At 43.8% G+C, this 13,256-nt stretch overlaps 1 protein-coding gene across 1 annotated transcript in view; it reads right to left on the bottom strand.

Annotated features, from left to right (window-relative positions):
- The window catches only part of LOC116362575 (isocitrate dehydrogenase [NADP], mitochondrial-like), a 91,739-nt gene that overhangs the window by 62,233 nt on the left and 16,250 nt on the right, over window positions 1-13,256 (bottom strand). The window contains exons 3-6 of the mRNA XM_031816647.1: window positions 4,663-4,828; window positions 2,104-2,264; window positions 1,854-1,997; window positions 304-440 (exon numbers count right to left, since the gene is read on the bottom strand). Of these exons, the coding sequence (XP_031672507.1) occupies window positions 304-440; window positions 1,854-1,997; window positions 2,104-2,264; window positions 4,663-4,828 (608 nt within the window). The remainder of the gene's footprint in view (window positions 1-303; window positions 441-1,853; window positions 1,998-2,103; window positions 2,265-4,662; window positions 4,829-13,256) is intronic.

Here is a 13,256-nt window from a genome sequence, read left to right as displayed (position 1 = left end):
CTTTGCCATCATGGCCTTTTTTGCCTTTACCTCCCTTCTCACCTCACATTGTATATAGACTTGTTTATACTGCATTATTGACTGTATGTTTGTTTTTACTCCATGTGTAACTCTGTGTCGTTTTATCTGTCGAACTGCTTTGCTTTATCTTGGCCAGGTCGCAATTGTAAATGAGAACTTGTTCTCAACTTGCCTACCTGGTTAAATAAAGGTAAATAAATAAAAATAAATAAATATCTAGAATAGTATAAATGTGGAATGCAGTGCAACTCTATACTGTAGGCTGCCAGTTGAATGTCTTACTCCTCAAAGATCTCCTGGAAGATATCCTTGAAGCGTCCGTCGTAGTACTTAAGGATGGTGTTCTTAGTGCTCATGTATAGAGGCCACCTCTTATTGATGGCATACTGGAAACAGCTGTGGGCAAACCCTGTGATGGACTGGACAGGACAGACAGAACACTATTAGAACCCTGTGATGGACAGGACAGGACAAACAGGCTGTACATTATCATACTGAAACATGAGGAGATGGACAGGACAAACAGGCTGTACATTATCATGCTGAAACATGAGGTGATGGACAGGACAGACAGGTTGTACATTATCATACTGAAACATGAGGTGATGGACTGGACAAACAGGCTGTACATTATCATACTGAAACATGAGGTGATGGACTGGACAGGACAAACAGGCTGTACATTATCATACTGAAACATGAGGTGATGGACTGGACAGGACAAACAGGCTGTACATTATCATACTGAAAAATGAGGTGATGGACTGGAGAGGAAAGACAGGCTGTACATTATCATACTGAAACATAAGGTGATCGTGGAGGATGAATAACAAGACAATGGACCTCAGGATCTCGTCACGGTATCTCTGTGCATTCAAATTTCCATTGATAAAATGCAATTGTGTTCATTGTCCATAGCTTATGCCTGCCCATACCATAACCCCACCGCCACCATGGGGCATTCTGTTCACAACATTGACATCAGCAAACCGCTGGCCCACAAAACACTACCAGTTGCCTGGTACAGTTCAAACCGGGAATCATCCCTGAAGAGCACACTTCTCCAGCGTGCCAGTGGCCATCGAAGATGAGCATTTACCCACTGAAGTCGGTTATGACGCCGACCTGCAGTCAGGTCAAAACCCTGGTGAGGACGACGAGCACAAGATAAGCTTCCCTGAGACGTTTCTAACAGTTTGTGCAGAAATTCTTCAGTGGTGCTGTCCGTCTGGCTGGTCTCAGATGATCCAGCTGGTGATGAAGCCGGATGTGGAGGTCCTGGGCTGCCGTGGTTACACGTGGCCTGCGGTTATGAGGCCGGTTGGATGTACTGCCATATTCTCTAAACCGATGTTGGAGGAGGCTTATGGTAGAGAAATTAACATTAAATTCCCTGGCAACATTCCTGCAGTCAGCATGCCAATTGCACGCTCTGTGGCATTGTGTTGTGTGACAAAAGTGCACATTTTAAAGTGGCCTTTTATTGTCTCCAGCACAAGGTGCACCTGTGTAATGATTATGCCGTTTAATCAGCTTCTTTATTTTCCACACCTGTCAGGTAGATGGATTATCTTGGCAAAGGAGAAGTGCTCACTAACAGGGATGTAAACACATTTGTCCACCAAATTTGAGAGAAATAAGCTTTTTGTGCATAGAGAACATTTCTGAGATATTTTATTTCAGCTCATAAAACATGGGACCAACACTTTACATGTTGTGTTTATATTTTTGCTCAGTTTATGTTCTTTAATGTCAAAGGCAAATTTCATTCCTTGGATGGAAAATAAAGTGTGTAACTTAAAAAAAAAAAGAACCTGCCCCAGCCTGCTCACCTCATCAGTATTGTACATGCCCAACCCACAGCCTCCTGAGACGAAGTCAAAGACCTCCCACTCACTCCCCTTGCTGCCGTCAGCTGGGGTGAACACCATCTTAAACTTCCCTGGCTTGGTGATCACAAAGTCTGTGGCTCTGTACTGTGGAACAACACAACAACAAACATCAACAACAGAACAATCCTCACATGCTCTGTGATTGAATACAAATCTAATCTAAAACACGTATTGTATGTTACTTATCTACCTGGTCACCAAAGGCGTGTCTGCCGATCGTTATTGGCTGCGTCCAACCAGGGACCAGACGGGGAATGTTCTTGCAGATGATCGGCTCTCGGAAGACGGTTCCGCCCAGAATGTTCCTGATGCTTCCGTTGGGACTCTTCCACATCTTCTTCAGCTTGAACTCTGTTAGGGTTAGAGATGGAGGCCTGAGTTAACCTATTAGACCTAACCATAACTCTAACCCTGACCTTACTACATCTAGCCCAGATAACTATATATCTAACCCAACTACACCTAGCCCAGGTAACTAACTATCTATCTAACCCAACTACACCTAGCCCAGGTAACTAACTAACTAACTAACTAACTAACTATCTAACCATGACCTTACTACATCTAGCCCAGGTAACTAACTATCTATCTAACCCTGACCATACTACATCTAGCCCAGGTAACTAACTATCTATCTAACCCTGACCATACTACATCTAGCCCAGGTAACTAACTATCTATCTAACCCTGACCTTACTACATCTAGCCCAGGTAACTATACACTACAACTATACACTTCTGAGAAATGAAGGCTATTCCATGCGATAAATTGCCAAGAAACTGAAGATTTCGTACAATGCTGTGTACTACTCCCTTTACAGAACAGTGCAAACTGGCCCTAACCAGAATAGAAAGAGGAGTGAGAGGCCCCGGTGCACAACTGAGCAAGAGGACAAGTATATTAGAGTGTCTAGTTTGAGAAACAGACGACACACAAGTCCTCAACTGGCAGCTACATTAAATAGTACCCGCAAAACACTAGTCTCAACGTCAACAGTGAGGCGGTGATTCCGGGATGCTGGCCTTCTAGGCACAGTTGCAAAGAAAATGCTATATCTTAGAGTGGTCAATAAAAAGAAAAGATTAAGATGTGCAAAAGAACACAGACACTGGACAGAGGAACTCTTCCTAGAAGGCCAGCATCCCGGAGTCACCTCTTCACTGTTGACGTAGAGACTGGTGTTTTGCGGATACTATTTAATGAAGCTGCCAGTTTAGGACTTGTGTGTGATCTGTTTCTCAAACTAGACACTCTAATGTACTTGTCCTCTTGCTCAGTTGTGCACCGGGGCCTCCCACTCCTCTTTCTATTCTGGTTAGGGCCAGTTTGCGCTGTTCTGTGAAGGGAATAGTACACAGCATTGTACAACATCTTCAGTTCTTGGCAATTTCTCGCATGGAATAGCCTTTATTTCTGAGATCAAGAATAGACTGACGAGTTTCAGAAGAAAGTGCTTTGTTTCTGGCCATTTTGAGCCAGTAATCGAACCCACAAATGCTGATGCTCCAGATACTTGTCACGGGATACTAGGAGTGGTGGGTGGAATCAGGCGCAGAGAGCAGGGTTCAGTAGATCGTCAATTTATTCTCCGGTGCACAAAACGGTCACGCCAACATACAGGGCGCATACAATAGACCAGCCCAAACACAGGACCAAATAGTCCAGAGAATACACATACGAAAACCACCATACGACAGAGTAACAAAAAACAATCCCGCACAAAACAAGGGTGGGACAACCTACTATATATAAGGACGCTAACTAAACTAAAATACACACAGGTGAAACTAATAAGACAAAACCAACAGACAAACGAAAAAGAGATCGGTAGTGGCTAGTAGGACGGTGACGACGACCGCCGAGCACCGCCCGAACAGGCAGGGGAGCCAACTTCGGCGGAAGTCGTGACAATACTCAACTAGTCTAAAGAAGGCCAATTTTATTGCTTCTTTAATCAAAACAACAGTTTCAGCTGTGCTAATGTAATTGGAAAAGGGTTTTCTAATGATCAATTAGCCTTTTAAAAGGATAAACTTGGATTAGCTAACACAACGTGCCATTGGAACACAGGAGTGATGGTTGCTGATAATGGGCCTCTGTGCGCCTATGTAGATATTCCATAAAAAATCTGCCGTTTCCAGCTACAATAGTCATTTACAACATTAACAATGTCTAGACTGAATTTCTGATTTATTTGATGTTATTTCAATAGATTAAAAAAAGTGCTTTTCTTTTAAAAAAAACAAGGACATTTCTAAGTGACCCCAAACTTTTGAACAGTAGTGTATATCTAACCCTACTACACCTAGCCCAGGTAACTATGTACCTAACCCTGACCTTACTACACCTAGCCCAGGTAACTATCTACCTAACCCTGACCTTACTACACCTAGCCCAGGTAACTATCTACCTAACCCTGACCTTACTACACCTAGCCCAGGTAACTATCTACCTAACCCTGACCTTACTACATCTAGCCCAGGTAACTAACTAACTATCTATCTAACCCTGACTCTTCCACATCTTCAACTCTGAGGAGTAAGGGTCATGGATGAAGGCCTGACAGGAGTTAAGCTGTTAACTGTCAAACTGCAGTACTGATCTACCTCCTGACACTGAAACCATGGTCAAACAAATATTTATAGAAACACTTGAATAAGTCTTATCCCCTGGGATTCAAATATCCATCTTGTGGATGTATGATTTATTTCTAACCAGATAATGTATTTCTGTGATTAAAGTAGATACCATCGACTCTGGCTTCATCCGGGGTGATGGTGGCACACTTGACAGCCACGTTGTACTTCATGGTGGCGATGGCCGAGTCAATGGTGACCTGGTCGTCTGTCTGGTCGCGGCACGGCAGACCAAGGTCATAATACTTCAGCTCCACGTCCACGTTAGACAGGACCAGCTGGAACAATACAACACATTTAATGAGGATGGAGGAGAGGAGAGGAGTGGGTATATGTGTTTGGTTGGGGTGCCTGCAAAGTAAAATTAAATACAGTTGCCAAAATGATATAATTACTCCGGTCTATACAGAAATAAATAAAATCACTAAAAATAACACTACATGACCAAAAGTAATATGGAGTTGGTCCCCCCTTTGCAGCTATAACAGCCTCTACTCTTCTGGGAAGGCTTTAATATGGAGTTTGTCCCCCCTTTGCAGCTATAACAGCCTCTACTCTTCTGGGAAGGCTTTAATATGGAGTTGGTCCCCCCTTTGCAGCTATAACAGCCTCCACTCTTCTGGGAAGGCTTTAATATGGAGTTGGTCCCCCCTTTGCAGCTATAACAGCCTCCACTCTTCTGGGAAGGCTTTCCACTAGATGTTGGAACAATGCTGCAAGGACTTCCATTCAGCCACAAGAGCATTAGTGAGGTCGGGCACTGATGTCGGGCAGTTAGGTCTGGCTCGCAGTTGGCGTTCCAATTCATCCTAAAGGTTTTCGATTGGGTTGACGTCAGGGCTCTGTGCAGGCCAGTCAAGTTCTTCCACACAGATCTCCATAAACAATTTCTGTATGGATCTCGCTTTGTGCACGGGGCATTGTCATGCTGAAACAGGAAATGGCCTTCCTCAAACTGTTGCCAAAAATGGAAGCACAGAATTGTCTAGAATGTCGTTGTATTCTGTAGCGTTAAGATTTCCCTTTACTGGGGCCTCCCGAGTGGCGCAGCTACAGACCTGAGGCGTTACTACAGACCTGGGTTCTTCCGGCCGTGGACGGGAGTCCCATAGGACGGCACACAATTGGCCTAGCATCATCCAGGTTAGGGGAGGGTTTGGCCAGGGGGCTTTACTTGGCTAATCACGCTATAATGACTCCTTGTGGCGGGCTAGGCGCCTGCAGGCTCACCTCAGTCACCAGTTGAACGGAACGCATGACTCCACCTTCACCTCTGACACAAGATTGAAAAGGGGGGTAAAAATAAAAATATATCTTCCCTGGAACTAAGTGGCATAGCCCGAACCATGAAAAACAGCCCCAGACCATTATTCCTCCTCCACCAAACTTTACAGTTGACACGTTGCATTCGGGCAGGCAGCGTTCTCCCGTCGGACTGCCAGATGGTGCAGCGTGATTCATCACTCCAGAAAAAGCGTTTCCACTGCTAAAGAATCCAATGGCAGCGAGCTTTACACCACTCCAGCCGACGCTTGGCATTGCGCATGGTGATCTTAGGCTTGTGTGCAGCTGCTCATGAAGCTCCCGATTAACAGTTAATGTGCTTGACGTTGCTTCCAGAGGCAGTTTGGAACTCGGTAGTGAGTGTTGCAACAGAGGACAGACAATTTTTATGCGCTTCAGCACTCGGCGATCCCATTCTGTGAGCTTGTGTGGCCTACCACTTAATGGCTGAGGTGTTGTTGCTCCCAGATGTTTCCACTTCACAATAACAGCCCTTACAGTTGACCGGGGCAGCTCTAGCAGGGCAGAAATTTGACAAACTGACTTGTTGGAAAGGTTGCATCCTATGATGGTGCTATGTTGAAAGTCACTGAGCTCTTCAGTAAGGCCATTCTACAGCCAATGTTTGTCTATGGAGATTGCATGACTGTGTGCTCGATTTTATAAACCTGTCAGCAACAGGTGTGGCTGAAATAGCCGATTCCCCTCATTTGAAGAGGTGTCCACATACTTTTGTATATATAGTGTACTTCACCAGAGAGCATGATGTAGCCACAGAGGATCATCAGCTTCTTTTAAAGCTCAGAGCATGACATTTGTCTCTTTCACACCGAGGCCTGGTGATTATTTGAGGGGAGAGTGTTAGAACAATTTTTCAAATACTGCGAGGAACTATTATCATTCATAATGGATAAAAAATAAACAGACTTCATTGACTTTGTGAGGTAAATAAAAAATGGCTGAGAACCTCAGCATGTTCGTGGTGGTGAGTAAAGACAATCAAAAAGCAGACATCCAGTTAGCCTATGCATGCTAATGCGCGTGCTCTCTCAACAGAGCAGAGAAACCAGACACATGCTCATTGTTCACATGGAGTGCTCCTAGCAAAAAAACAAGGAAAAAATTGACCACATTCATAAACTATGGTATGAAATAAACCAAAACTTGTTTCTCACAAGTGTAGCAGGTTATGAACTCTGCAAACATCATTTCCACTCCAACTTCACAGTCAACATCACAGTAAATGACTGTAGGCCTAATTAATTCATGCATTAACAGAAATGTATGTAACCAAATTACAGGGATTAAGGGTACATTTACTACTGGTGACATATGTAATGGGGAATTGATCAAAATAAACAATCAAAGGGCAAACAATTAACACAATAAAACAATGAATGCGCAAGAATTAGGGGGAGACAGCTCAATGCATTCTGGTGATATGAGCACATTCTGGAGATATGAATGCATTCTGGAGATATGAACACATTCTGGAGATATGAACACATTCTGGAGATATGAACACATTCTGGAGATATGAACACATTCTGGAGATATGAACGCATTCTGGAGATATGAGCACATTCTGGAGATATGAACACATTCTGGAGATATGAGCACATTCTGGAGATATGAACACATTCTGGAGATATGAGCACATTCTGGAGATATGAACGCATTCTGGAGATATGAACACATTCTGGAGATATGAGCACATTCTGGAGATATGAACACATTCTGGAGATATGAGCACATTCTGGAGATATGAGCACATTCTGGAGATATGAGCACATTCTGGAGATATGAACACATTCTGGAGAGAGAAGCACCAATATGTTCGCTTACAACCCTCCTCTTCTTCTCATCTCAACATTTCAAATGATACTGAAGGCATATCATCTTCATTCATATTTTAGATGCATTGCTTTTCACAGACAGCTGCATCTCAATAATCAGCGAGGCCTATTGCCACGCACACTGCCCATGTCGCAGGCTTGGTATATGGACCTACAGGCTTGGTATATAGACCTACAGGCTTGGTATATAGACCTACAGGCTTGGTATATAGACCTACAGGTTTGGTATATAGACCCTACGGGCTTGGTATATGGACCTACAGGCTTGGTATATGGACCTACAGGCTTGGTATATAGACCTACAGGCTTAGTATATAGACCTACAGGCTTGGTATATAGACCTACAGGCTTAGTATATAGACCTACAGGCTCGGTATATAGACCTACAGGCTTGGTATATAGACCCTACAGGCTTGGTATATGGACCTACAGGCTTGGTATATAGACCTACAGGCTTGGTATATAGACCTACAGGCTTGGTATATAGACCTACAGGCTGGGTATATAGACCTACAGGCTTGGTATATGGACCTACAGGCTTGGTATATGGACCTACAGGCTTGGTATATAGACCTACAGGCTTGGTATATGGACCTACAGGCTTGGTATATAGACCCTACGGGCTTGGTATATGGACCTACAGGCTTGGTATATAGACCTACAGGCTTGGTATATAGACCTACAGGCTTGGTATATAGACCTACAGGCTGGGTATATAGACCTACAGGCTTGGTATATAGACCTACAGGCTTGGAATATGGACCTACAGGCTTGGTATATAGACCTACAGGCTTGGTATATAGACCTACAGGCTTGGTATATGGACCTACAGGCTTGGTATATGGACCTACAGGCTTGGTATATAGACATACAGGCTTGGTATATAGACCTACAGGCTTGTGATTTGAAACAATCCACAGTATCCAATATATCGAGTGGAACGTCATAAAATACCTCAACATTTCCTTTTGCACAAAAACAGCTGTCTGTCCAGAGCTCACTGGTGGGAAACTCTGAGGGCTCTGAATAGGCTAGTTGATACATTGTTGCAAGTTTGCAAGCAACATCTTTGGCCAGAGCTTCATATATACAGTCATTGGGCAAGACCCAGTTGATTGATTTGATAGGCTACCATGTTACACTTCACTAGTGATAGCTCAAGTCAAGACAGATAGAAAGGGAGGGAGGCAGACAGGCGGTGTAGAGATTAATGCAATTGAAAGAACCTGCATTTTCATCAGGATATTTTGTCGGATTTATGTATTTTTACTTAGTTGACAATGGGCCTACTGCTACATTGGCCATCTCTCATTTCTTTAGCCGCCAATGGCTCACGGTGAATCAATGTGTCCATAATATTTATTATGACAGAGGCTGTTGGTCTCGAATGGGTGGAATTTCCATTTTTAGATTTTTATCATTTTAATCCTGATTTGTATTATTAACCACATGAGAAATTAATACGTTATAATTTAAATTAAATTGTTTCACTGATATGTGCATATGAAAATCAAAACTGGCAAACAGATTGGTAGAAATGGTAGGATAACTTGTAGCTTCCCCCAACTTGAAATTCATGCATCCTAGGAATAGACTGTTGTTAAGAGAGCGCACGTTTCTTTGTATATTATGTTACAAATGTGCTAAATTTACACTATCTGACCAAAAGTATGTGGACACACCTTCAAATGAGTGGATTCAGCTATTTCAGCCACACCTGTTGCTAAAAGTCACTGAACACTTCAGTACGGGCCATTCTACTACCAATGAGTGTCTATGGAGATTGCATGGCTGTGTGCTCGATTTTATACACCTGTCAGCAAGTGTACGTTCACCAAATTCGGAACATATTGTACGAATTATAATTCGTAACATCCTGTATGATTTGAATTCCATTTAGGTGGCTAATTTTCACTAACTGGCTAACGTTAGCTGGGGTTAGGGGTTAAGGTTACATTTAGGAGTTAGGTTAAAAGGTTAAAAGTAGTTCAAAAATAGCTAAAAAAAAAAGTTTCTAATTAGCTAAAATGCTAAAGTTGTCCATGATGAGATTCCAACTCGTAACCTTTGGGTTGCTAGGAGTTCGCGTTATATGAGTTACAGTTCAAATAAGGAAATGGATTTAACATGACTGGGAATACAGATATGTATCTGTTGGTCACAGATAGCTTTTTAATAAAAGTAGAGGCGTGGATCAGAAAACCAGTCAGTATCTGGTGTGACCACCATTTGCCTCATGCAGAAAGACACATCCCCTTGCATAGAGTTAATCCGGCTGTTGATTGTGGCCTGTGGAATGTTGTGCCACTCCTCTTCAATGGTTGTGCGAAGTTGCTGGATATTGGCGGGAACTGGAACACGCTGTCATACACGTCACTCGATTCACAACATTGATATCTGCAAACCACTTGCCCACACGACGCCATACGTCTGCCATCTGCCCGGTACAGTTGAAAAAGTTGATTAAGTTAATTCATTTGTGAAGAGCACACTTCTCCAGCGTGCCAGTGGCCATCGAAGGTGAGCATTTTCCCACTGAAGTCGGTTACTACAGTCAGGTTAAGACCCTGGTGAGGACAACGAGCACACAGATGAGCTTCCCTGAGACGTTTCTGACAGTTAGTGCAGAAATTCTTCAGTTGTCTAAACCCAGAGTTTATTCAGCTGTTCGGGTGGTTAGTCTCAGACGATCCAGCAGGTAAAGAAGCCGTATGTGGAGGTCTTGGACTGGCGTGGTTACACGTGGTCTGCGTTGTTTTTAGGCCGGTTAAATGTATTGCCAAATTGTCTAAAACAACATTGGAGGCAGCTTATGGTAGAGAAATGGCCATTCAATTCTCTGACAACAGCTCTGGTGGACATTCCTGCAGTTAGCATGCCAATTGCACGCTACCTCAAAACTTGAGACATTTGTGGCATTTTAGAATGGCCTTTTATTGTCTCCAGCACAAGGTGCACCTGTGTAATGATCATGCTGTTTAATCAGCTTCTTGATATGCCACAGCTGTCATGTGGATGGATTATCTTGGCAAAGGTGAAATGCTCACTAACAGCAATGTAAGCAAATTTGAGAGAAATAAGCATTTTGTGAGTATGGAACATTTCTGGGATCTTTTATTTCAGCTCATAAAACATGGGAGTGAAGTGGAGTGGATACTTTCTGTCCATAATGAATCCATCGTTTCCTCAGACATTACAAGACCTGGTCAGGACAGTGGTCCATGGTGTACAGTACTGTTAGTGGTCAGGACAGTGGTCCATGGTGTACAGTACTGTTAGTGGTCAGGACAGTGGTCCATGGTGTACAGTACTGTTAGTGGTCAGGACAGTGGTCTAGTGGTGTGGGGGCTGTGCTTTGGCAAAGTGGGTGGGGTTATATCCTTCCTGTTTGGCCCTGTCCGGGGGTGTCCTCGGATGGGGCCACAGTGTCTCCTGACCCCTCCTGTCTCAGCCTCCAGTATTTATGCTGCAGTAGTTTGTGTCGGGGGGCTGGGGTCAGTTTGTTATATCTGGAGTACTTTCTCTCTCTCGGAGGACCTGAGCCCTAGGACCATGCCCCAGGACTACCTGACATGATGACTCCTTGCTGTCCCCAGTCCACCTGGCCATGCTGCTGCTCCAGTTTCAACTTCCACCTGACTGTGCTGCTGCTCTAGTTTCAACTGTTCTGCCTTATTATTATTCGACCATGCTGGTCATTTATGAACATTTGAACATCTTGGCCATGTTCTGTTATAATCTCCACCCGGCACAGCCAGAAGAGGACTGGCCACCCCACATAGCCTGGTTCCTCTCTAGGTTTCTTCCTAGGTATTGGCCTTTCTAGGGAGTTTTTCCTAGCCACCGTGCTTCTACACCTGCATTGCTTGCTGTTTGGGGTTTTAGGCTGGGTTTCTGTACAGCACTTTGAGATATCAGCTGATGTACGAAGGGCTATATAAATACATTTGATTAGATTTGATTTGATTTGGTCCATGGTGTACAGTACTGTTAGTGGTCAGGACAGTGGTCCATGGTGTACAGTACTGTTAGAGTGGTCAGGACAGTGGTCCATGGTGTACAGTACTGTTAGAGTGGTCAGGACAGTGGTCCATGGTGTACAGTACTGTTAGTGGTCAGGACAGTGGTCCATGGTGTACAGTACTGTTAGAGTGGTCAGGACAGTGGTCCATGGTGTATAGTACTGTTAGAGTGGTCAGGACAGTGGTCCATGGTGTATAGTACTGTTAGTGGTCAGGACACTGGTACATGGTGTATATTACTGTTAGAGTGGTCAGGACAGTGGTCCATGGTGTACAGTACTGTTAGAGTGGTCAGGACAGTGGTCCATGGTGTACAGTACTGTTAGTGGTCAGGACAGTGGTCCATGGTGTACAGTACTGTTAGTGGTCAGGACAGTGGTCCATGGTGTACAGTACTGTTAGAGTGGTCAGGACAGTGGTCCATGGTGTATAGTACTGTTAGAGTGGTCAGGACAGTGGTCCATGGTGTATAGTACTGTTAGTGGTCAGGACACTGGTACATGGTGTATATTACTGTTAGAGTGGTCAGGACAGTGGTCCATGGTGTACAGTACTGTTAGAGTGGTCACAGTGGTCCACTGTAAACTCTCCTTCCAGACCCATATCAAACATCTCCAATCCAAAGTTAAATCTAGAATTGGCTTCCTATTTCGCAACAAAGCATCCTTCACTCATGCTGCCAAACATACCCTTGTAAAACTGACCATCCTACCAATCCTCGACTTTGGCGATGTCATTTACAAAATAGCCTCCAATACCCTACTCAACAAATTGGATGCAGTCTATCACAGTGCAATCCGTTTTATCACCAAAGCCCCATATACTACCCACCATTGCGACCTGTACGCTCTCGTTGGCTGGCCCTCGCTTCATACTCATCGCCAAACCCACTGTCTCCATGTCATCTACAAGACCCTGCTAGGTAAAGTCCCCCCTTATCTCAGCTCGCTGGTCACCATAGCATCTCCCACCTGTAGCACACGCTCCAGCAGGTATATCTCTCTAGTCACCCCCAAAACCAATTCTTTCTTTGGCCGCCTCTCCTTCCAGTTCTCTGCTGCCAATGACTGGAACGAACTACAAAAATCTCTGAAACTGGAAACACTTATCTCCCTCACTAGCTTTAAGCACCAACTGTCAGAGCAGCTCACAGATTACTGCACCTGTACATAGCCCACCTATAATTTAGCCCAAACAACTACCTCTTTCCCAACTGTATTTAATTTTTATTTATTTATTTTGCTCCTTTGCACCCCATTATTTTTATTTCTACTTTGCACATTCTTCCATTGCAAAACTACCATTCCAGTGTTTTACTTGCTATATTGTATTTACTTTGCCACCATGGCCTTTTTTGCCTTTACCTCCCTTCTCACCTCATTTGCTCACATTGTATATAGACTTGTTTATACTGCATTATTGACTGTATGTTTGTTTTACTCCATGTGTAACTCTGTGTCGTTGTATCTGTCGAACTGCTTTGCTTTATCTTGGCCAGGTCGCAATTGTAAATGAGAACTTGTTCTCAACTTGCCTACCTGGTT

This window comes from Oncorhynchus kisutch, unplaced genomic scaffold, assembly GCF_002021735.2.
Source record: "Oncorhynchus kisutch isolate 150728-3 unplaced genomic scaffold, Okis_V2 scaffold846, whole genome shotgun sequence".
NCBI classification, from domain to species: Eukaryota; Metazoa; Chordata; class Actinopteri; order Salmoniformes; family Salmonidae; genus Oncorhynchus; species Oncorhynchus kisutch.
Note: the sequence above shows the minus strand (reverse complement) of the source record. Positions and strands in the feature narration are given on the sequence as shown.